This window comes from Pelophylax lessonae (assembly GCF_965119305.1).
Source record: "Pelophylax lessonae genome assembly, chromosome: 7".
NCBI classification, from domain to species: domain Eukaryota; kingdom Metazoa; phylum Chordata; class Amphibia; order Anura; family Ranidae; genus Pelophylax; species Pelophylax lessonae.
The window spans coordinates 301,584,924-301,610,147 of record NC_138774.1 but is presented as its reverse complement, the minus strand read 5'-3'; the positions used below and the strand labels follow the sequence as shown (position 1 = coordinate 301,610,147).

The 25,224-nt window shown below is 47.8% G+C and overlaps 1 protein-coding gene across 1 annotated transcript; it reads left to right on the top strand.

The window, feature by feature from the left end:
• Positions 1 to 18,097: 18,097 nt before the first annotated feature.
• Positions 18,098 to 24,861, top strand: LOC309560639 (mitochondrial ornithine transporter 1-like; the record flags this gene model as incomplete). The annotated part of the gene is made up of 6 exons (XM_082264260.1): positions 18,098 to 18,173; positions 20,455 to 20,713; positions 21,968 to 22,108; positions 22,174 to 22,340; positions 23,442 to 23,600; positions 24,740 to 24,861. Exons 1-6 carry the CDS (start codon positions 18,104 to 18,106, stop codon positions 24,859 to 24,861), a joined length of 918 nt encoding a protein of 305 aa, XP_082120386.1. The 5' UTR covers positions 18,098 to 18,103.
• Between the last annotated feature and the right edge of the window lie 363 nt (positions 24,862 to 25,224).

Genomic DNA, 25,224 nt, shown 5'->3' with positions numbered 1-25,224 from the left:
ACGCTCGATTTACATCCACAAATCATGTATATTCCACCTTTTTTAGTCCATGATCACTACAATATGTACTTAACCTCTGGGCATATGGTATTTTATCACCTTTTATTTTCTTACTTCTTGACCTTGGTGCTCTTTTAATGGAATCTCCGCTATATGATGTTTTTTATGAATCGTTGCACGGTTTTTATTTTTATAATTTATTTTTTATTTTTAATTAATTTTTTAAATTTCTTTTCATTTTTAAGACATTTTTTCAGTTTTTTCCTCTTTTTTAATGATTTTTAATAAATGTCATGTTTTAACCTCACTACGGTATCAGACATAGGCTGTCAGGAAATGATGTTCCAAAATAGCTGTCCCTCCGCTCCGGCATCTGAAGAGGCATTGCAGGGAGGCCCAATGTGTCCTCCGTCCGGCTTCAGTTTGCGCGCACCAATATGGCGGCGGGGGAGGCCGATTGGTTGCCAGGAGACGGACACGCTATTTAAAGGCCGGGAGCTTGTTACGTTGACGCCGCTCCAGCAGACGTCACATGAAGAAACGCGTAGGGCGGAGTCGTAACGTCATTACGTCACTTCCGGTTTCGGAGCCTGGGCCGTGGAACGCGGAAGCTTCCCAGCCATCACCGCTGATCCTAGACAGCCTCAAACGTGAGTCTTTATGCTCTCTCTTCCACGCTACAGATACACTTTACATCATGGGGTTTCTTTCTTCTAACCTGAGGTACTAAAAAGCCTGGTTCGACCCACTGGAGAACCCCGGAAGAAACCGACCATCTTTTTCCTTAAGTACAGGTCGTATATCTAGGGGCGACATCTAGTGGATGTACAACAAAATTGCAACCCCAATTTTATTTATCACTTTCTCTTATTCAATTTAGCACTTTTTTCACTTTAGTGGTATTACAAATTCCACGCACAGCACGGATGAATTTATGTTCACTGTTTTATGCGATTTTTCACTTATGAATTTAACTTATTTTTTGCCAATTGTTATTATAAAATAAATGCACATTGGGAACCCATTATTTCTTACTCGTCTAGTATATGCAGCACAGCACTTGCACTTTACTGAGTTGCACCTTATGGGCCCAGTTTATTAACCAACTAACTTGGTCACACCACAAATCACCAGTGCACTTTATTTAATTTTAAATTAAATGGTTTTTTATGACACAATTTTTATTGGCACTTTGTCTTAAGTTGGCACATACAATAAGCACTTATTCACTTTAAGGTAGCGCCGTTACAACCTCCTTTCTTAATTTCACTGTGCACAATTTTTCTTAAACAAATAATTTGAATTTTGTTTGTTTGAGAAAAAATTTCCATCCAGTTCCTTCCAATTTTCTTATCACTGCCATTAACCACTTCTCCCCGGGTGGACGTCATATGACGTCCGTAAAATTAGCGGTAGTGTCCCGGGATGATGCCTCTAGCTAGAGGCATCATCCCGGTACCGTGGTTTAGAGCCGATGGTTGGCTTTCCGTCGGTACCGACCGATGCGGCTCGGGAGCCGCTCGATCGTTACCCGGGGGGGCGGGAGGGGACGTCCCCCCCCCCCTCCTGCTACCTTACGTGGCTTTTACCGGGGCTCCCGTCCCACCGGGAGCCCCGAGCACCCAGCCGGCACGTCCGCCGCCTGGATGGAGTCCCGATGAATGCCGGAAATGGCTTTGATCGGGTCTCCGATGACGTAACCCGGAGGCGGTGTCCATGACGTCACTTCCGGGTTACTGTGCTGCAAAAGGCAGCAAATTTGAAAAACGGCTGTATGCAAAAACGCAGTTTTCGGCATTTTGCATACAGGGAAGTGTAGTGGAGGGGTCTAGGGTCTTTTAGACCCTCGATCCCTCCATAAAGAGTACCTGTCACTGCATATTGCTGTCACAAGGGATGTTTACATTGCTTGTGACAGCAATAAAAGTGATCAGATTTTTTTTTTTTTAAAACTGTAATAAAGTTAAAAAAATAAAATAAAATAAATGGGAAAAACCCACATGTGAGGTATCGCCGCGATCGCCAGAGCGTGAGCAACAATTTAAAAAAAAAAGAGCTACACTCTAACTCTAAACTGGTAACCGTTAAATAAATTTAAAGCGTCGCCTATTGAGATCTCTATTGACCGTAGTTTGTCGCCATCCCACGGGGGAGCGCAATTTTAAACCGTAACATATTGGGTATCTATTTAAAAATTCTTCAAAACAGGTCATGTCTCTAAAGCCAAGCTTCTGGCAATTTCTGTATCATTCAATTTAAAAAACAACCAAAGTAATCAAGGGAACCCACCACCAACACATCATTTCCATGCAACCAAGAGCTGTTTGATATAGCCTGGAAATTGCTGTTTGTGGTCAGCATAGGGTTGGATTCATATGGGCACTGGAAGTGTCACGGTTCTCGCCATGGCTTACAGACAGCCAGGCGTGGTCGCCGTTGAGTACCTGACATGGGATTTGAACCTGTGTACTTTGACATTCTGTCCTGTTAGCCTGCCTCTGAGCCACACTTCAGCTCATATGGATCCAGTCTTGTTAATCTGGTATTGCCTGCAGCACTAGGGGGCTGGACTTCATCTGAGTATGCTCCTGTCTCTCATTGTCCACCTGAAGCTAATTGCTCAATTAAGCAAGGTATAAAACACTGCCTCTCCCTTAGAGCATTGTCAGTTCATTGCTGATCTTTGTTCCTGTGTTGCTGATCTTTGTTCCAGTTTGACAGACTTTGTTCCTGTGTTCCTGTTCCCTAAGTGTGTGTTCCAGACTGACTCCGGCTTCCATCCTTACCTTCGCTCCATGTTGTTCCTGATCCTTATCCGGACTCGTGTCATCCAGTGACTACAGTTATTCCTGGACTTCCCTTCCCATTGTATTCCTGCTGGTCCTGCTTATTGGAGCACCGTCCCTGCCAAGCCCCCGTGCACAGATTCACAGCCCAGGTGGCTTTCTTACCTGCTCACCTTGGACTGTGGATATTTGCAAGGGTGAGCGCACATCTCTGCGTTACAGACTCCAACAAAGGTAAGCTCCGTGACAGAAAGCAGAAGTTAATCCCTGGCCCATGTTGTTGGAGCAAGGTTCTACTAGCTGTCACAATGTTCTCCTGGTGTCAGGCGGGGGATTGTGGTCATTTGAGAAAGCATTGTTGGTCCCAATGTTGACTAGAATCTCAAGGCAGCCACATGATGTCTTTATTCAACCTTACCAACTATGTAATTAAACAGCCCCCAACCATACACATGTTACAATGGCAGTAGACTCAGCTCATTACTTCAACTTTCAAATAGGAAGCTTTTGAAAAGGAGGCCACGGCATAAAGGGAGATAATAAAATCATAATAAATAACAATACATGAAATAATAATGATAAAAATAAAACAGCAAAGTGCTGTAAGTAATACTGGTGGACATTTTGTTTGTCTTACAGCCAACTCTTCATGGCCGAAGAGTAGAAGATCGCAGTAGTAATAAGACACATTTGAGACATGAGTTGAACTGAGTCATCATCAAGTCTGATAACTGAGGGTCCCTCCATTATATTCCATGAAAAGCCCTCAACAGGGCGTTCTTCACTTCTTGGTTCCTCAGACTGTAAATAATAGGATTGAGAAGTGGAGTCACCACTGATGGAAAAACTGAGACTATCTTATTAGTATGAAGGTCACTTCCATCCACGGGCCTTGCAAACATGAAGAGGGTTGTTCCATAGAAGATGAGGACAACTGTCAGATGGGAGGCACAAGTATAGAAGGTTTTACTGCGGCCTGTGGAGGTTGGAAGTCTCAGAATCGTGTTTAATATAAATATATATGACACCATAATAAGTAGAAGACACACACCACCAAAACAACATATCACAGAAAACCCAGTCTTCATGTTCGTGGTGTCGGAACATATGAGTTTAATTAAAGGAGCGAAATCGCAGTAATAATGATCCACCTGGTTTGGACCGCAGAACCTCACTTTCGAGAGTTTTATAGAATGACCGATGAAGGCAGAAAAACCGCCGATCCACGATCCTACTGCAAACTGTACACAAAGCCTGGGCCTCATGATGACCGTATAATGTAAAGGTCTACAAATTGCTACATAGCGGTCAAAGCCCATCACCACAAGAAGGAGGTTTTCTGTGACACCTAAACTGAAATGCAGATAAAACTGAGCAACACAACACCCAAAACAAATGGTCTTCCCCCCTGAGAGTAACCCATGTAATAACCCCGGGACTGTCACAGTGGGATACCAAAGCTCCAAGAAAGAGAAGACCCCGATAAAGAAGTACATGGGTTTATGGAGATGGCGGTCACTTCCCACAAGAATAATGATAACACTATTAATTACAATGCTAAATGAGTAGACTATTAATATCAGTATGAAGAGCACAATTCCCAGGGATGGTGGGACTGTGAAGCCCAGAAGGACAAATGCTTTAACAATGGTGTCATTGTAGCCCATGATTCCACAATTATTCTTCTCTAGATGTGTCAATCTTGATGGGAAGTCATTAAACACATAACACCAGGAATGCGGAGTGTAATAAAGACGTGTTTTACCAATAATTATTCTTGTGGTTGTAAAAGGACGAAACCTGCTGAGAGAAGAAATATCATGATGGAGGTTAATGAAATATTTAATGCCTAATCTTACATATTAAATTCCCATTCATTGATTATTTCTTAATTACAGGTACTTATATAGCGCCATCAAATTACGTAGCGCTTTACATATATATTATACAGTCACATCAGTCTCTACTCTTAAGGAGCTTACAATCTAAGGTCCCTACCTCACATTCATACTAGGCCCAATTTAGTCAGGAGACAATTAACCTCCTAGCAAGTCTTTGGAATGTGTGAGGAAGCCCATGCAGGCAGAGGGAGAACATGCAAACTCCAGGCAGGTAGTGTGGTGGTTAGGATTCAAACCAATGACCCCAGTGCCGCTAGGTGGTAGTGCTAACTGCTTAGCCACTGTGCTGCCCTGGATTCTTTAAACAGCAGCTTTGTCAATCTTGGTGGAGGGTAGTGTTTGGAGTAAAAACAGGTGGAATTAACACCCCCCAGCTGCCCACCTGAATCCTAACAATACAGCTGGACAGAGCCGTACACATTCTGAGGCCATGATGCTTTGCCAGTTTTCAAACTTTCTCAAGGAGTTCAATAGGGCTGCAACTCCTGAACAGCATGCACAAAAGCCATACAGATACGAACGCTACATTGATGATGTTTTCGTCAGATGGGCAGAAGGTAAAAACATTTCGCTCATTGTTCAACATCTTTTACCCATTAATTAAGTTAAAAAAGGGCTATTCAAGAATATTCACAGTGCCTACAGGTAAGCCTTACTATAGGCCTTATTATAAGACTATATAGACTTTACTCCCTCTTTAAAGGAGAAGTACAGGGAAATGCTTGTTTGGCTGTACTTCTCCTGTGGATCGCCGAAGGGAAGTGCGTTCTGCACTTCTGTGACCCGTTTTCAGCAGACAGCAGCCTGAAGCCCGCTGTCGTCTGACATCAGAGTCTAGCCAGGCTCAAGAAGGTTTGCAACCATATTATTGGGATCTGCCCTGATCCCTGGACCAGAACCCGGCTCAGCCTCTGAGTGACCAGACTGAGAGGCTGAGCCGGCTGCTCCCGTCCCTTCCACAGCACAGTGCTCCAGTAGGGGGGGGGGGGGGGCAGAGCAGACAGCAGTGACTGACAGTCGGCAGCTCTCTGCTCATGGAGCCCTGAGAACCGAGTGATCTACGGTGTTTGATTGCTCAGTTCTCAGTGTTAGAGCCAACAGGGGACAGATATACCATCCATCTAGGTAAGTATGATTCCAACAAAAAAAGAAATCCCATACTTCTCTTTTATGTGTTTTTGTGATGAAGGAAAATATATAGAATAAAGGAATATACAATGTAATATAGGATGTGGACATAATATTACAGCGAAGAAGATACAATGTTACAGATAAGAAGATACAATGTTACAGATAAGAAGATACAACGTGTCAGACGGATGCACTCACTGCAGGGTGCATTCAGCCATTTTTGGGGCTCCCTGTGATTGGAGGAGTCTCTATCATTGTTCTGTGTCCTCACACGGGATGACAGCACAATATAATGTGTAATCAGATCCCAGGTTCCCGGATCCCGGAGGAGCCGCCATTGGGGATTTGTCTGCTTTACAATTACACAATGCTGACTTAACCCCGTCACGTCCTGAATACAGGATCTATTGCTGGTTTTGTCTATGGGAGGAATACATCCCTGCAGTCCCCCATCAGTCAGGACTCCGTTCCTCTCCATTGCTAGAATGTGAGCGGTCCTCTTATGTCATCACATACAGTGCAGGACCAATGTCATCAGGAGGGGACACGGAAGCTGGTCCTGCATTGTATATGATGATGTCTATCAGAGGAGCACCGGCAGGACTGGTTGCAAACCAGCAAGAAGAGCGGCTTTCCGGTCATCCAGGAGGGAGGGAGGACTGCAGGATTAATGTATGAATTTGACTTATCTCATTCCATAGAACTATAACAACATTAGGTCTATAGGTGTTCACAGGGGGTGTCCCAGGTGTGCCTCCTGAACCATACCAGGCCAAGGTCACAAAAATACATGCCATCCAAAGTTGGACAAGACCCCTCAATAAAAAACAGGTGAGGGCCTTTTTGGAGTTAATAGGCTATTATAGAAGGTTTGTCCCCAATTTTGCTACATTGGCAGCTCCCCTTACATATCTTACCAGGGGGGGGGATCCTCAGAAGTAACTTGGACCCCAGAAGCTGAGAAAGCTTTCCAGGACCTAAAGACAGCCCTGTGTAATAGCCCAGTCTTAATTACCCCGGGTTTTTACACAGGAATTTATAGTGCAGACGGATGTGTCAGTAGTGGGATTAGGTGCATTGTTGCCCCAAGTGGTGAATGGGGAGGAACACCGCATGGCATTCCTAAGTAGAATATTGACCCTCGCTGAAAAACGATATGCTATTGTAGAACGGGAATGTCTTGCTTTAAAATGAGCTCTGGGGAGTTTAAAATGCTATCTGTTAGGGAGACAGTTTAGGCTCCCAACTGACCACGCCCCTCCCAAATGGATGGCCCAAAATAAGGAGAAAAATGCAAAAGTTACCAGATGTTTCTTGGCTCTACAGAGATTCAAATTTATAGTAGAACATAGACCAGGTAGCCAACAAGCCAACGCTGATGCCCTCTCAGGAGTGTACAGTCTGTTTGCCCAAGGTGTTTACCCGCCCCCCCCCCCGAGTTTGAGCAGAGGGGGCGGGATTTGTAGCGGGGTGGCGGTGAAACCGGTAGGAAAAGTGATTGATGGGATCTATGTTCCTCCGCGGATTCCTAGATTTGCAATCTAAGGTAATACCAGCAAAGACTTTATGGTAAAGAGAGATAGTCCCTTACCCTTTATTAGTAAAGTCCATTCCGGGACTGGTTTTACTGGGAGTCTGATAGAGCTTTGGGTGGGACAGATTCCTAATTCCGTGGACCACAGTTTAATGGTCTCTGTCTAGGACTTGATTAGGGCAGCTGGTCCTGGATCTCAGTGAGGGTGTGGATGTCTCCATGTGAGGAATCATCTGGGAGCATTGGCTGCTGATCCCTGAACCTCGGATACAAATGTTTGCTCTGTAAAGGACACTTATCTTAGAACAAGGACCTTACCGGACTATGGATACAGTGAGGCTCAGCAGAGCAGAAGTTTATTTTGTTTAGTTTTATGGCGAGGAGTCGGTTTCTTTTCTTATGAATTTTCCTGTGGATTAAACATGAAGTTTTTACTCAAGAAACTCAGAGAATGTCCCTGCACTGATCCCCGAAAGACTGTATATAGGAGACTGTATATAGAGACCAGTGACGGCCCATCAATTGGGGGCACAGGGGCACCGCCCCCCATCCTATCCCCCTAATCTACATGCAGGGCGCTGGACACATGGATTCCAATGGGTTTTTTTTTTTGAAGCACGTGATTGGAGCCAGAGGCTCTGATAGGCTTCAAAAAAGGGTGGGCTGGGGGTACAGAGCATTGCGCCCTGAACCCACCCAGTTGTGTGACAATAGTGAATGAATATTCGCTATTGCCACACTGATTCTCCTCCTGGCCAATCAGGAAGCGGGTCCTGAGACCTGTTTCCTGATTGGCCGAAAGGAGAAGCCATGCCATTGGCCAAGGAGGAGGGAGGAGATGCAGGGGAAGCCCACGGAGGAGACAAAGGGGGACGCCACCACCTGCACAGGGGGAGTGAGCCGACACCCGGGGGGGGGGGGTTAGGTGTGCGGGTTGGAGCTGGTGTGGTCGGGGGGGGGGGGTATGTATGGTGTGGTCCATCTGCCCCCCCCCCCCCCCGGCCCATGGAGCACCAGCTGCCACTGATAGGGACTGTATATAGGACTGTATATAGAGGCTGCATATAAAGACTGTATATGGACTGTATATGGGGACTGTATATGGCAGGAATCCTAAAACTATGGCCCCCCAGCTGTTGTGGAACTATACATCCCATGAGGCAATGTAAAACTCTGACATTCACAGACATGATTAGGCATGATGGGAATTGTAGTTCCTGAACAACTGGAGGGCCATAGTTTGAAGACCCCTGGTATCTGGGGACTGTATATGGGACTATATAGGACAGTATATAGAGATTGTATATACTTAGGAAAATGTCCCTGAAGCTTTGCTGAAGTCAAGAGGGCATCCCATAATCTCCCACCCCTATCCAGGTTATTACCCTCCATAAATAAGAAAATCAAAGTCCCGGAATGTTCTCTGTCTCTGGGTTCCTGTGAAGATTCGTCTATATAGATGCAGGAGAAACGTGGACCTTTTTAGGCACACGTGTGTAAAATCCAAAAAGTTTATTCAAAAAGCAAGACAATATACAAATATATATAAAACCAACCTAGTGTAATCGAATAACTGACCCGACCACAAGCTAACGCTAACTGGAATCAACCGGTAACCCAGGGCCCAGTAGTGGAGGCCAATACAGTTGGAATTGGTCAGCATCAATATCCAAAGCTTGACGTGTTTCGTGATATTTCGCTTCTTCAGGAGCTCATTAATATTCTAGATGGATAGAAAAGACAACCATGAGTACATTTCATAGCATATTTAAACATTTTTCACTAAGATAAACTGTGCTCGAGGTCCAAGGGTGGAGACCGGCGTGCAGAGAAGCCAAGGACAAATGTGGGGGCGCACACGGTACCAACATCATAATGTAGTAAGATAAAGTGTCCCTTCTATACCAGAAGATGGAAGTGTACCAAGAAGTGGCGAGAGCGAGACACACGACCTTCTAAAAGCAGAACGAGGTAAGTCATACATGGAGACACATACCCCACATGTCTCCACTAGTAGGACATAGAGGGAGGCATAAAAAGCTCCTCCTTGCAATGTCCCCAGCGTGTGTGGAATGACTCAATCAGATCGACTTGCATGATAATAATATTGTACCCAATGCTGTATCTTGGCCTAGGCCGACAAGGCCCAGGCCTAGGGCGGCACTTTGCAGGGGGGCAGCAAAAAAGCTGCACCCCACACTGAAAAAAAAACAGCCTAACGGAAAGGGTCCCCGCCGGCCTGCGCTACACTGTTAGTATAGTGCCAGTCTTATGGGGCGAATTGGGCCAGAGGGCAGGGTCCGGGAGGCAAATCAGTCTGGCACCCCCATAAAGCGCTCACACTGCTAACTGCCGGTGTGTTTTTTAAATTAGGGGGTGCGCAAGTTTAGTCAGGCCTAGGGCAGCACAAAACCTAAATACACCCCTGATTGTACCATCTATAGGGAATATGTATATATAAAGAATATGAAATGTTTATTACATCCATGGGGGCAAAGGGCATGTGACAACCCATAAAGGCTGCATTACCCCTTAACTTATCGTAATTGGTAATATATGGATGTTCACCTCACAATATGCTCATAAAAGAAGGAGGGAAGTGTTGGTTACAAATAGTATCTGACAAAAGTAAGTACACCCCTCCCATGTGACAACACTGAAGCAATGAGACTTTGCTACAATGTAAAGTAGTGAGTGTACAGCTTGTATAACAGTGTAAATTTACTGTCCCCTCAAAATAACTCAACACACAGCCATTAATGTCTAAACCGCTGGCAACTAAAGTCAGTACACCCCTAAGTGACAATCTCCAAATTGGGCCCAAAGTGACAATATTTTGTGTGGCCGCCATTATTTTCCAGCACTGCCTTAACCCTCTTGGGCATGGAGATCACCAGAGCTTCACAGGTTGCCGTTAATGTCTAAACCACTGGCAGCAAAAGTCAGTACGGGTGGGTAGCGTTGAGTCGCTCTATCCACAAGGTTTCATTTTGAAGTATTCGTTTGTCCAAATCACCCCCCTCTGGAGTCCTGGGGAACAACTTCCAACACCAAAAAAGGTAACCAAAGTTGTGTTGAATTTATGGTATCGGTCCAAATGTCTGCTTCCAGGGGTAAGTATTCTTCTATTCGCTAAATAATAAATGCGATCATTCAGTCTTTGTCACAACTTTCGAATCGTCTTCCCCACATAAAAAGCCCCACATTTGCAGAGCACAGGGGCCGACGGGCAACTTTCAGCCCAGGGGGCAAGTACAAACCATAGGCCCATGGTGCAGCTACTCGGCCCCTCTCCCTCTTCCCATCCTCCTCCTGACCCCCATTCCAGGCTAAATCATTGGTTCCCAAACTGGCCAGCAGGGGGCGGTTGGGGGGAGCTGGGATAGCTTGGCTGGGGCTGGCCAGGGGAGGAGAGTCTCCAGTGGGGCATGGACTAGGCCTCTGCTCAGACACAGTTTACACCATCCATACTGGGGAGGCCTGAGCTCTGTCCTTGTCTTCATCCCGCACTCAGTAGGTTTGCGGTGGAGACTTTTTACTTCTGTTCACCAGGAATCCTTTAGGCATGTCTGTGGCAGAAGTGGCGCAGCCTTTTTTTAGGACATCAGAGTGACCCAGGGGGCAATTACCCCCCTGCGCCCTGGCCCAGTCCTCCCCTGGCAGAGCATGAGGTAGATGACACCTAGGGTGCCACAATCTGCCCAAAATTCGAGAAGAAAATACTCCCCATTCGGAAAGAATAAACCTAGAGCCACTGGAAATCCCAGGGCAGAAGGGACAGAGGCCCTCTAGAACGCGTTTCTGGATCGGAGCATAATGACTGCTAGTGAGCCAATCCCGGAGCGACGCAGCACGTCTAAAGACAATTTCAGGAGATTCTCAGAGATATTGTTTTAGGGTCGGGTCACCGTGTAATAAATGCCAGTGATTATTCAGTGATTATTCAGTGATTATTCAGCGATTATTCAGCGATTATTCAGTGATTATTCAGCGATTATTCAGCGATTATTCAGCGATTGTTCAGCGATTATTCAGTGATTATTCAGTGATTATTCAGTGATTATTCAGTGATTGTTCAGTGATTATTCAGTGATTATTCAGTGATTGTTCAGTAATTATTCAGTGATTATTCAGTGATTATTCAGTGATTGTTCAGTGATTGTTCAGTGATTATTCAGTGATTATTCAGTGATTATTCAGCGATTGTTCAGCGATTGTTCAGCGATTATTCAGCGATTATTCAGTGATTGTTCAGTGATTATTCAGTGATTATTCAGTGATTATTCAGTGATTATTCAGTGATTGTTCAGTGATTGTTCAGTGATTATTCAGTGATTATTCAGTGATTGTTCAGTGATTATTCAGTGATTATTCAGTGATTATTCAGTGATTATTCAGTGATTGTTCAGTGATTATTCAGTGATTATTCAGTGATTATTCAGCGATTATTCAGCGATTGTTCAGCGATTGTTCAGTGATTATTCAGCGATTATTCAGCGATTATTCAGCGATTGTTCAGTGATTATTCAGTGATTGTTCAGTGATTGTTCAGTGATTGTTCAGTGATTATTCAGCGATTATTCAGCGATTGTTCAGCGATTATTCCAGCGATTGTTCAGCGATTGTTCAGCGATTGTTCAGCGATTATTCAGCGATTATTCAGCGATTGTTCAGCGATTGTTCAGTGATTATTCAGCGATTATTCAGCGATTGTTCAGTGATTGTTCAGTGATTATTCAGTGATTATTCAGTGATTATTCAGTGATTGTTCAGTGATTGTTCAGTGATTATTCAGTGATTATTCAGTGATTATTCAGCGATTATTCAGCGATTGTTCAGCGATTGTTCAGTGATTATTCAGCGATTATTCAGCGATTATTCAGCGATTGTTCAGCGATTATTCAGTGATTGTTCAGTGATTGTTCAGTGATTATTCAGTGATTATTCAGCGATTGTTCAGCGATTGTTCAGCGATTATTCCAGCGATTGTTCAGCGATTGTTCAGCGATTGTTCAGCGATTATTCAGCGATTATTCAGCGATTGTTCAGCGATTGTTCAGTGATTATTCAGCGATTATTCAGCGATTGTTCAGTGATTGTTCAGTGATTATTCAGTGATTATTCAGTGATTGTTCAGTGATTGTTCAGCGATTATTCAGCGATTATTCAGCGATTGTTCAGCGATTGTTCAGCGATTATTCAGCGATTATTCAGCGATTGTTCAGTGATTGTTCAGTGATTATTCAGTGATTATTCAGTGATTGTTCAGTGATTGTTCAGTGATTATTCAGCGATTATTCAGTGATTGTTCAGTGATTATTCAGTGATTATTCAGTGATTGTTCAGTGATTATTCAGCGATTATTCAGCGATTGTTCAGTGATTATTCAGTGATTGTTCAGTGATTATTCAGTGATTATTCAGTGATTATTCAGTATATTCCTTAGTTGATGTTGCTGACCAGAGAACCTTACGATGAATTTGACAGTCGGGTATTTTGTTGGTATTGGATCTATATGGAATTGAGTTGTGTGATTTGTTTAGGGGGTTTATTGTTGGCCTTTCTTGAGAGGGACTTATTGTAGCCTCTTTGTAAAGTCGTTGTCGGAGAAAATTGTCCTGATGTTACAGTTCCTTCTCAGTCTTATATATTGGAGCGTAGGGGATGCTGCGAATTAATGCCGCAGGATGTGTACTATGGGCGTGTAGATTGGTATTGCCCAGCGGCAGCCCGTCCATTTGGGGCGCAGGGACGCCGCCCCCCCCCCTTTCCATGTGTCTGTCCCCCTAATCTACATGCAGGGCGCCGGACGTATGGATTCCAATGGGTTTTTTTTTTTTTAAGCATGTGAATAGAGCCAGAGACTCTAATAGGCTTCAAAAATGGGTCTGCTCAGGGTACAGAGCAGTGCGCCCTGAGCCCACTCAGTTGTGTGACAATAGCGAATGAAAATTCGCTATTGTCACACGGATTCTCCTCCTGGCCAATCAGGAAGTGGGTCCTGAGACGCGTTTCCCGATTGGCCCGAAAGGAGAAGCCATGCCATTGGCCGAAGAAGAGGAGGGAGGAGACGCAGGAGACTGAGCGAGGGGGAAGCCGCCATCGCCGCCACTGCTGCTGACTGCCGACTGCCCTCAACCCTCCCACATGTCCAGGGTGAGTGAGCCGGCGACCGGTGTGAGGGCTGGTTTGGTCTGGGGGGGGGGGGGGGTATGGTGTGGTCCATCTGACACCCACCCCCCCCCCCCGGCCCATGGAGCACCAGCCACTACTGCATTTGGCACCTGCTTTTGACAGGTACCCTTCCCCCACTTCCAGGAGACAGTGCTGCGGAGCCACCCCTCTGAAGTTTGGTCCCTCTCCTCCTTCCTCCGCCACCTGGCCAATTAGAAAATGCAGCGCCCTTCAAGTATGCGCAGTAGGGATCTGGTAAGAAGCTGAAAGGCTTCAATACTGGGTGCCCTTACCCTGAATGGCGGTGGAAGCCTCGGGTGCCAACATACTGCTGGGTTCCCTTACCCTGAATGGCGGTGGAAGCCTCGGGTGCCAACATACTGCCGGGTTCCCTTACCCTGAATGGCGGTGGAAGCCTCGGGTGCCAACATACTGCCGGGTTCCCTTACCCTGAATGGCGGTGGAAGCCTCGGGTGCCAACATACTGCCGGGTTCCCTTACCCTGAATGGCGGTGGAAGCCTCGGGTGCCAATATACTGCTGGGTTCCCTTACCCTGAATGGCGGTGGAAGCCTCGGGTGCCAATATACTGCTGGGTTCCCTTACCCTGAATGGCGGTGGAAGCCTCGGGTGCCAATATACTGCTGGGTTCCCTTACCCTGAATGGCGGTGGAAGCCTCGGGTGCCGACATATTGCCGGGTTCCCTTACCCTGAATGGCGGTGGAAGCTTCGGGTGCCGACATTGTGGGAACCCAGGACAGGTCAGTTCTAATATTTAATAGTCAGCAGCTACAGGATTTGTACCGGATTTGTAGCTGCTGACATTTTTTTCCTGGGGGGGCGGAGCTCCTCTTTAATCAGCCGGTCCCAGTTGCTGAATTGTTACCAGTAATGGTGAATGGGGGTAGCAGTGGGAGACGGACAGGTCACCCTACATCTGACGACGCACCTCTGAATACTCAGCTGCAGCTTATTGCTATGAACTAGACACAAAGGGGACCCCCACAGCAGTCACAAATTATCCCCCATAATGTGTTCATTTCCTATGATCATCCGCTCCATCTAGTGGCCATAACAGAATATTTTCCTGATTGAGGCATTTCTGGAATGTATTATGGCCACTAGATGGCACTGATGACCATGGAAAAAAGACGTATTATGTGGATTATTGCAGAGACAATCGAGTATTCTATGAGATTTAAGTTTTGTTATAAGAAATGAAAGAATGAAGAAGGCGGGAAATCGCATTATCTGCGGCTCCTCTGTGTGTGATCCTCATTAGTGAGAGCTCTGAGGATCTTCCTGAGGGGTCTGATGGGAAAAGTCCTAAATCTGAGATAAGTGATCTCTAATGAGAAGCGGGAGAAGTCAGCCGGGAAATCTGCAGCTTCACAAATCTCTGCAGGGGGAATAAAATCCACTTTAATTATCAGGAAAAGAAAACACCAAAAATAATAAGATTTGTGAAAGCCGAAAATTCATTGCTAGTCCGCTTCAAAAAGGACCCCAATTCTCTATACCAACATGGTCCATAAATGGTACACATAAACACTGGCTAGGCACACAGTACATAAACACCGGCTAGGCACACATTACATAAACACCGGCTAGGCACACAGTAAATATAAAAATTGTAAAACGCATCAAATATCACATGCATAAAAAGTTCAGCAGGAAGAGATTAGAGAGAGTGCAGAGGTGTGACCCGGCCTTATCTCTGATCCTGAGCCAGGTATAAGTACTTACCTGCAGGTGGGGCCCCTTGTAGGGTGTAAGTACTTACCTGCAGGTGGGGCCCCTTGTAGGGTGTAAGTACTTACCTGCAGGCAGGGCCCATAGTAGGGTGTAAGGACTTAACTGCAGGCGGGGCCCCTTGTAGGGTGTAAGGACTTACCTGCAGGCAGGGCCCCCTATTTTTACCACCCCTCCCTCCGGGAGATCGGATCCAGAATGTTCAGTTTTTTCTTTAATAATTACAATCATCTGATTTCTCCTCCCCATGAAGTCTTCTCAGCTCTGAGCCACCATAGATCCCCCCCCCGTATCTCCCATCCCCCATCCCGGGGGCAGAGTTATAGATGGCAACTGCCGGTGACTACATCACACATTACACAGAAATGGCATCTCTGGTGTCACCATCAGGAGACCCGCCCAGAGAAATGACATCACTGGAATGTATGGAGACAGGAAGTGGCTGCAAAGAGGCTGCAGGAGATCAGCAGCACTGAGATGGGACAGGAAGGGGTGACACAATGTTAGGAGTGATCTGTGTGTCACCCAGCCTGGGATTACATTCACTATAACAGCCAGGTAACCGGCATTTCACTATAACAGCCAGGTAACCGGCATTTTCATGTTGGTAAATGATGAAGCGTCAGGTCATCTTTCCTCTTGTATAATGACCAATGGTGAGGCCCCATGGGAAATCCTCTGACCAATAGGACTGTGTGGCCCCCCAGGTGGACATGTTGGTGGGCGTGGTCCCTGAAGGTCAATGGACATCCACACTTACCTGCAGAGACAGGCGGGGGAGGGGAGAGCAGGAAGGTCTCTGCATTCATCCCTTCTATGAGCAGCAAATTGCTGACCAACCGCATGGCAGCTGTGTAAGGGGGGCTGTGTGCGTTACATGGGGGGCCCTGTGTGCGCTACGTGGGGGGCCCTGTGTGCGCTACATGGGGGGGCTGTGTGCGCTACATGGGGGGCCTGTGTGCACAACGTGAGGGGGGGGCTGTGTGCGGTATGTGAGGGGGGCTGTTTGCGCTACATGGGGGGGTCTATGTGCGCTACATGGGGGGGGCCTGTGTGCGCTACGTGAGGGGGGGTTGTGTGCGCTACATGGGGGGGCCTGTGTGCGCTACGTGAGGGGGGCTATGTGCGCTACATGGGGGGGGGCTATGTGCGCTACATGGGGGGGGCTGTGTGCGCTACTTGAGGGGGGCTGTGTGCGCTACATGGGGGGGCTGTGTGAGCTACATGGGGGGGCCTGTGTGCACAACGTGAGGGGGGCTGTGTGCGGTATGTGAGGGGGGCTGTGTGCGCTACATGGGGGGGTCTATGTGCGCTACATGGGGGGGCCTGTGTTCGCTACGTGAGGGGGGGTTGTGTGCGCTACATGGGGGGGCCTGTGTGCGCTACGTGAGGGGGGCTATGTGCGCTACATGGGGGGGGGCTATGTGCGCTACATGGGGGGGGCTGTGTGCGCTACTTGAGGGGGCCTGTGTGCGCTACATGGGGGGGCTGTGTGAGCTACATGGGGGGGCCTGTGTGCACAACGTGAGGGGGGGGCTGTGTGCGGTACGTGAGGGGGGCTGTGTGCGCTACATGGGGAGGTCTGTGTGCGCTACATGGGGGGGCGCTGTGTGCGGTACGTGAGGGTGGCTGTGTGCCCTACATGGGGGGCGCTGTGTGCGGTACGTGAGGGTGGCTGTGTGCGCTACATGGGGGGGGGTTGCAATCAGTGATGGTTCTGCCCGCCAAACACGATGGGGGATCATTTTTGTTGCTCTGTCCCCCAGTTTAAGGAAGGGGGGGGGGAGAAAACTTGGCTCATGTGTAGACCTGCTGTAATACTTGGTGTAAGATTTCTTTTTCGGATTTCTTTCTCCTCTGCAGAAAATTGCATGAATTTGTAATGAAGTCGCACTCAGCGATGCGATTCCCAGCCGGGATTTCATTGTCACCAACAGAGAGAAATCTCATTTCTTTCATTTTGTTGCTACAATTTCCAGCATTTTCCACTCACATTCATTTATTTATTTACTTTTTTTTTAATATGATTAGGGCGAATTTATTTATTTATATATTTTTTTTCTAATGTTATGATTCTTATTTATTTGTATAATGGATTTTTTATTATATTAATTTCCATTTTATTATTACATTTGAGCAAAAAAAAGCACAGAAATTCACAAATCAAACATTTAGATGAAACAAAAAATGCTTAAAAAATGCCCCAATCTGTCCGATTTGAGCTACAAAAAAGAAAAACTCCAGAACTTTTTTTGAGCTTCAGGTGAATTGTAGCGGAGATGCGACTGATGCCGGTGTAACGTTAAAAAACCATACCCCATGGAGAAACCATACCGTCGTCACTTCCGGTCTGAAACCGCTGAGCAGCGCAGCAGTGCGCATGCTCAGAGCCCCGGATACCTAAATGATCATGAAAGAATTTGAGAAGTGCGCATGCTCGGTGGGCATGAAATTATCACGGCACTGTGTGTAATGTAATACTTGCGGCGGGTACATTAAAACACTTCGGGTGCAACATAAATCATCTCCTCTGCTATCGCTGTAACTTCCCTCATCTCCGGTAATAAATATAAAAGCGGCGGCGGGTGTATGAGAGGTAAATGACGGCGATCGCGGCTCCGTGATCCGCTTTTATATTTATTACCGGAGATGAGGGCAGTGACAGGGGAAGAGCGGAGATGAGTTATGTTGCAGAGGAGCTGTTTTAATGTAAGCGCCGCAAGTTTAACTACCGTGAGAAATCCATACCCTCCGTAGCTGAACCGGAAGTGACGAGGGTATGGTTTTCTCACGGAACACCGGTCCTCTTCTCATCGCAGGTCATCATGTCACCTGATGCCAGTCCAGCCAATCCCATCACAGAGCTCCTCATCAATGTCACCTCCGGAGCCATGGGTGAGTTCCAACATTCCCATATAAATTCATCATTTACTCCCCCGCCACACCTACAATCATTGGGGGGAATAGTGCCCCATCATTGGTGTCAGTGGGAGGAATGGTGCCCCATCATTGGTGTCAGTGGGGGGAATAGAGCCCCATCATTGGTGTCAGTGGGAGGAATAGTGTCCCATCATTGGTGTCAGTAGAAGGAATAGTGTCCCATCATTGGTGTCAGTGGAGGAATAGTGCCCCATCATTGGTGTCAGTGGGAGGAATAGTGCTCCATCATTGGTGTCAGTGGAGGAATAGTGCCCCATCATTGGTGTCAGTGGGAGGAATAGTGTCCCATCATTGGTGTCAGTAGAAGGAATAGTGTCCCATCATTGGTGTCAGTGGGAGGAATAGTGTCCCATCATTGGTGTCAGTAGAAGGAATAGTGTCCCATCATTGGTGTCAGTGGAGGAATAGTGCCCCATCATTGGTGTCAGTGAGAGGAATAGTGCCCCATCATTGGTGTCAGTGGGAGGAATAGTGTCCCATCATTGGTGTCAGTGAAGGAGGAATAGTGTCCCATCATTGGTGTCAGTGGGAGGAATAGTGCCCCATCATTGGTGTCAGTGGGAGGAATAGTGTCCCATCATTGGTGTCAGTGGGAGGAATAGTGTCCCATCATTGGTGTCAGTGGGAGGAATAGTGTCCCATCATTGGTGTCAGTAGAAGGAATAGTGTCCCATCATTGGTGTCAGTGGAGGAATAGTGCCCCATCATTGGTGTCAGTGAGAGGAATAGTGTCCCATCATTGGTGTCAGTGGGAGGAATAGTGTCCCATCATTGGTGTCAGTGGGAGGAATAGTGTCCCATCATTGGTGTCAGTGGGCCCTCCTCCAACATGTCACCCCCTGAATATTATAATTTTATTCCATAGATTTTTTGCACAGAATATAAATAAGAATAAATTTGGATAATAACTAAAACTTTACAAACTCCATAGACTGCGGACAGTACATCCTCCTGCTCTCTGCTATGACTGCAGTACTGGGTGTGACCAGCAGGTGTCCCCATGTGACAATCTCATTCCATGTAATACATTGTATTCAGTGTTCTCTGATTTCTGTATTTCTATTTCTTCATCTTCATCCGTTTTATTGGTTTCCGGATTTAATTTGGTTGTCGTTGAATTTTTTTTATCATTACAACATTTCAAAAGTCATTTTTAATCCTTTTAAATCTGCTTCTTTCATTGTGATCCCGCCATGGAAGTCCTTTCTCAGTCACTTCCTGTTATGGGGTGACAACACTCTGTCTGTCTCTTGAATGCTCCCCCATGTTGTCACCCTATTGCAGGAATTTCCTATGGAGATTACAAGTGTTCATGCTCCGGTGTCACCATCAGGAAACCCGTCCTGAGAAATGTAATGGGGACACCACTGGATGGTGTGGAAACAGGAAGTGGCTGTAAAGTGCCTGCAGGAGATCAGCATGGGACAAAGTAAATATGTATTATACACATTTGGGTTAGAGGGGAGATCAAATGAAGGTATTATGGGGGGGGGGGGAATCTGAGTGAGAGGTAATGCACACCTGGAAGGGGGAACATCATGGGGGGGAAAGGGTGGGCAAGAGCCCCCACCCCTGGAATCTCAACTTCCCCTTTTATACTATCCTGTCTGGCCTGTTTATTAATCCTGTGTGCCCCTGTGTCTGTAAAGCCGTTCTTTACCAGTTTTCAGAGCGCCAATCGCCGCACGCGTGACTCGCCAGCTCTCTCCTCCCTCTGTCTGACAGCTGCCTGCAGTGGGCGGGGCCGATGATTCCCCGCTGACATCAGTAGGGAGGGGAGGAGAGAGGCCGCGGGTCACGTGAGCAGCAATCAGCGCTCTGAAAACTGGTAAAGAGCGATCTATTTATCGAGTCGCTAATTGTGAGGTGACTGACACCAGCAGCCGCGTGGACCACTGTCCTCAGCCCCCGGTGATATCATTCCAGGAGAGGGGAGGCCCGAGGCTAGAAGATTTGTGTCCCCTGTGCAAAGAGGCGTGGCACGTGACGTCACGTGTATGCATGCGCCACCTGCATGACCCCAAAACAGGGAGGGACAGCTTTGCTTTTGTATCTCTAACCTTTGAATGCCTGCGCTTTATGTGATAATGACTAAGCCCCTCCCCTTCATGACATTGTTGAAAAGGGGCGGAGCAGGGCTGACTTTAAAATGATGCCCCCCCAGAAAAAGTTCTGTGGACGCCCGTGGGGAAGATGGATATATAGGTAGGTGTAATGATAGGTGCACTTTTTGCAGGTGGCGTGGCGTGCGTCCTCAGTGGGCAGCCCTTTGACACGGCCAAGGTGAAGATGCAGACGTTCCCTTCCATGTACCGGAACTTCCTGGACTGCACGGTGCGCACCTATCATACGGAGGGGCTGCGGGGGCTCTACCACGGCACCGTCCCCGCATTGGTGGCCAACGTGGTGGAGAACGCCGTGCTCTTCGCCTGTTACGGCTTCTGTCAGAATCTGGTCTCCTACATGCTGGGATTTCAGGATCTGTCCCAGCTTAGGTGAGTCAGAGACTCCTCCCCCTTCCGGGTGACCCCCACAGAAGAAATGAGGGGATCCCCGATCTCGTGTGATCAATAAAAAAATTTACATTTATTGGATAGAAATAAAATCTACTCCCAAAGATCTCCCATCAGGCCAGAGGGGGGCGCTGTGTTCTTGTCGGAGATTCGTGGGATTCTCTCTCCTTATGATGTCATCAGAGTTGGGACAAGGGGTGGGCAGGAGGGTTGGTTGCCCTGGACGCAATGGTTTATTGCAGGGATTGGGGGGGGGGCACCTTCACCCTAAACCTAAGGGAAGGGGGGGGGGCGCAATTTGGCATCTTTGCCCTGGGCACTGGATGACCTTGTCCCATCACTGGATGTCATAGATCTGTTTGTGGGTTCTCCCCTATCGGATTGGGGGGGTCACGAATGCCCCGGGGACACGCCTCATAAGGTGCGGTCTGAATTTTCATTTCTGCTTATCAGAACTGAGGAACCAATAAGGAGCCAGCATTTTGTCTTTGTATCTCTGTATAATCCCGCCCCCTCCCATGTTTCTATCTCCGTGACAATGCTGCTTTCTGCCCTCCCCCTGCAGTGCTTTATGGGGACAGAGCTGAGTAATAGCCACACCCCCTCATCACAAGTGTTCTACAAAGAATGGTAGGGGGTGTGTCAAACCAGAGAGGCAGGCTTGCGTGACCAGAGAAAGGGGTGTGTCTGACCAAAGGAGGGGGTGTGTCTGACCAGAGAAGGGGGTGTGTCTGACTAGAGAAAGGGGTGTGTCTGACCACTGAGGCCAGCTTGTGTGATCAGAGAAAGGGGTGTGTGTGACCAGAGGAGGGGGTGTGTGTGACCAGAGGAGGGGGTGTGTGTGACCAGAGGAGGGGGTGTGTCTGACCAGAGAGGCCAGCTTGTGTGACCAGAGAAAGGGGTGTGTGACCAAGGAAAGGGGTGTGTCTGACCAGAGAGTCAGGCTTGTCTGACCAGAGAAAGGGGTGTGTCTGACCAGAAAGGCGGGCTTATGTGACCAGAGAAGGGGGTGTGTCTGACCAGTGAGGTGGGCATGTCTGACCAAAGAAGGGGGTGTGTCTAGGTGCATTAGTGAGTGCACTTGATGTGACTTTGCACACGGAAAAATGGCAGTTATCAGTATATACAGTGTGTACTGTGTGTGTATATATACTGTATGTGTGTGTATACACTGTATGTGTGTATATATATATTTATATTCTATTCTGTGTATTCTTGTTCCTCTTCCCTCCTCAGAGACCATCACAAGGCCTCTGCGGGTTCCTTGGCCTCCGTATTCTCCTCCTTGGTCCTCTGTCCCACAGAGCTGGTGAAGTGCCGCATGCAGACGCAGCATGAGATGCGGGTATCGGGGTACACAGGAACCCCCTATAAAAGGTTGGTGGTCCCCCCACCTCTATGGGGTCGCTCTCTCTGTATAACTCTGATCTTTGTGTCCTCAGCACCCCGTGGTCCATTGTACGGGACATCCTGAAGTTGGAAGGCGTGGTTGGCCTGTTCCGTGGCCTCAGCAGTACGTGGCTGCGGGAGATCCCGGGGTACTTCTTCTTTTTCGGGGGCTATGAACTCAGCAAGAGTCTTCTCAGCAGGAATTCTGGAGGTCAGCCAGGTGAGGCGGGGGAGGGGGATGTTGGCGGTGAGCAGTAGGGGTTCAAATGATGTTGCAGATGATGTGGGGGTGAGTGATTGGGGGAGTGCAGGTGATGTTGGGGTGAGTGGTGGGGGGGGTGCAGATGATGGGGGATGAGTGGTTGGGGGTGCAGATGATAGGAGTGAGTAGTTGGGGGAGTGCAGATAATGTGGGTGGATGAGTGGTTGGGGGGTACAGATGATGGGGGTGGGTGAGTGGTTGGGGATGCAGCTGATGGGGGTGAGCGGATGGGGGTGGGTGAGTAGTTGGGGTGAATGGTAGGGGGGTACAGATGATGGGGGTGGGTGAGTAGTTGGGGGGCTGCAGATGATGTGGGGTGAGTGATTGGGGAGGTGTAAATGGTGGTGGGTGGGTGAGTGGTTGGGGGGTGCAGATGATGGGGGGATGAGTAGTTGGGGGGGGGGGGTGCAAATGATGGGGGGTGAGTGGTTGGGGGGGTGCAGGTGATGTGGGGTGAGTGGTCGGGGGGTACAGATGATGGGGGTGGGTGAGTAGTTGGGGGGCTGCAGATGATGGGGGGTTGAGTGGTTGGGGGGTGATTGATTGGGGAGGTGTAAATTGTGGTGAGTGGTTGGGGGTGCAAAGGATGGGGGGTGAGTGGTTGGGGGGTGCAGATGATGGTGGTGGGTGAGTAGTTGTGGGGGTGCAGATGATGTGGTTGGGGGTTGCAGGTGATGTGGGGGTGAGGGGTTGGGGGGAGCAGGTGGTGGTGGGTGAGTAGTTTTGGGGGTGCAGATGATGTGGTTGGGGGTGCAGGCGATGTAGAGTGAGTGGTTGGGGGGAGCAGATGATGGTGGTGGGTGAGTAGTTGTGGGGGTGCAGATGATGTGGTTGGGGGGTGCAGGTGATGTGGTGGTTGGGGTGCAGATGATGGGGGGGAGTGGTTGAGGGGGTGCAGATGATGGTGGTGGGTGAGTAGTTGTGGGGGTGCAGATGATGTGGTTGGGGGGTGCAGGTGATGTGGTGGTTGGGGTGCAGAAGATGGGGGGAGTGGTTGAGGGGGTACAGATGTTCCTCTGTGATCCTGTGGATGAGGCTGAGTCTTTCCATATTTTGCAGGTCCTTTAGCGGTCACAATTAGCGGCGGTGTGGGCGGAGCCTGTTTCTGGCTGTCGGTGTATCCGGTGGACTCTGTGAAGTCCAGAATCCAAGTCCTTTCCACGGCATCCAATCAGGAGGGGTTCTTCCTGTCCTTGCTGCACATACTGAGGAGAGAAGGTCAGACTTCCGTCCGGTTTTGGATTCCCCTTAACAAAGTAATAGATACGTTTTTTTGGAGGGGAAATCGGTTTTCTTGTGGTGATTGTCCTTAAAAAATTATTTTATTATATAATCTATAGAAAAAATGATGTAAACAAATAATAATTAATGGTAAACAAATAGAAATAATAAAAAGAATCAGCAGATAAAAGCTGGAGAGAGAGGGGGAGGGGGAAGAAAGAGTTAATTAGGGCTGATTAAAGTGAGCTAATAAGGGGTTAAATCTGAATGCATTTTAATTATTTTTCTAATTGCACGTTTCCTGGAATGGAGGTCACCCCTCGGATCCGCATATGGAGGAAATAGTGAGTCCACTTCATCCGCCATCACCCATCCCCCGTATACTTTATTCTTTTCTCTTTCTCATAAAAGGGATCCAAGTGGCTGAATAGCTCCTGGATTGCTTTTGTGATCCGTCCCCCCCCCCCCCCACCACCACCACAACCACACACACATTGTATTATTCAGTGACAGTTGTATCGTTCAGCAGTGACAGTTGTATCGTTCAGCAGTGACAGTTGTATCGTTCAGCAGTGACAGTTGTAGATTATAAGTGTCAGATCACACAGGAGGTGTTGCGCTGTGACAGCTGCTAATACTGTGTAATAATGAGATTTCCAGTAATAATGTACATGGGGATACACTAAGCAGAAATCCTGGTCACCTTCTGCCCTCCCCCCTCCATGCTCCGTTGGCCGGGTATTTTTTTTCAGGAGCTGCGGGATTTCTGTAGCTGACAATGGAGGTTTTCTGGGTTGTTTTTTTATCTCAATAATATAATAAATCAGAAGGGATTGCTTTGTATTGATGACATTCCCGATCCATAACCAAACGGTTCCGTTATCTCACCGATCGCGGGGCCGTTCCATCGCTCCCCTATAGACAATGAGCTACGGTGATTGGTCTCCTCCAACCGCCATCCAATGTCTGAGCCCTGAGGAAGGAGATCCGAGTCCGACAACGTGTCGGGGGATTCATGTCTTCTTCTTATAAACCAACAACTGATACAATCCGATTCCTTCTTTGCTCTGAGGGTCTCATGGGACATTTTATGCCTCGTATTTCTAACATTTCATATCCATAATTCCCTCTTCCAGGAATCCTCTCCCTGTACAGCGGACTGATGCCAACCGTCATCCGAGCGTTCCCCTCCAACGCCGCGCTCTTCCTGGCCTATGAGATGACCAAGAGGACTCTGACATCATGGACGTCCACATAGGGATCCCATCCCCCGACATCTGCTCAGGAATCCCATCCCCCCATCCGCTCGGAAATCCCCCCCCCCCAATCATCCTTCTTTTCTGACCTCATTGTACTTTATATGTGAATAAAATATTTAATTTGTTTATCCTCCATGTATTCCGCAGTGTCTGTACAACCCTGACCATCCCCCCCCCCCAAAGGAGTGTTCAGCCGTATATACCTCTCATACACGTATGGTGCAGGGACCCCGTATATACACACTGACGTTTCAGGGACCCCCCAGAATACTCACACATGTTCAGAACCCTCATAATAAACATGTACACTCTGGGGACCCCCTATAATATGCACATATGTTTCCGGGGACCCCCTATAATAT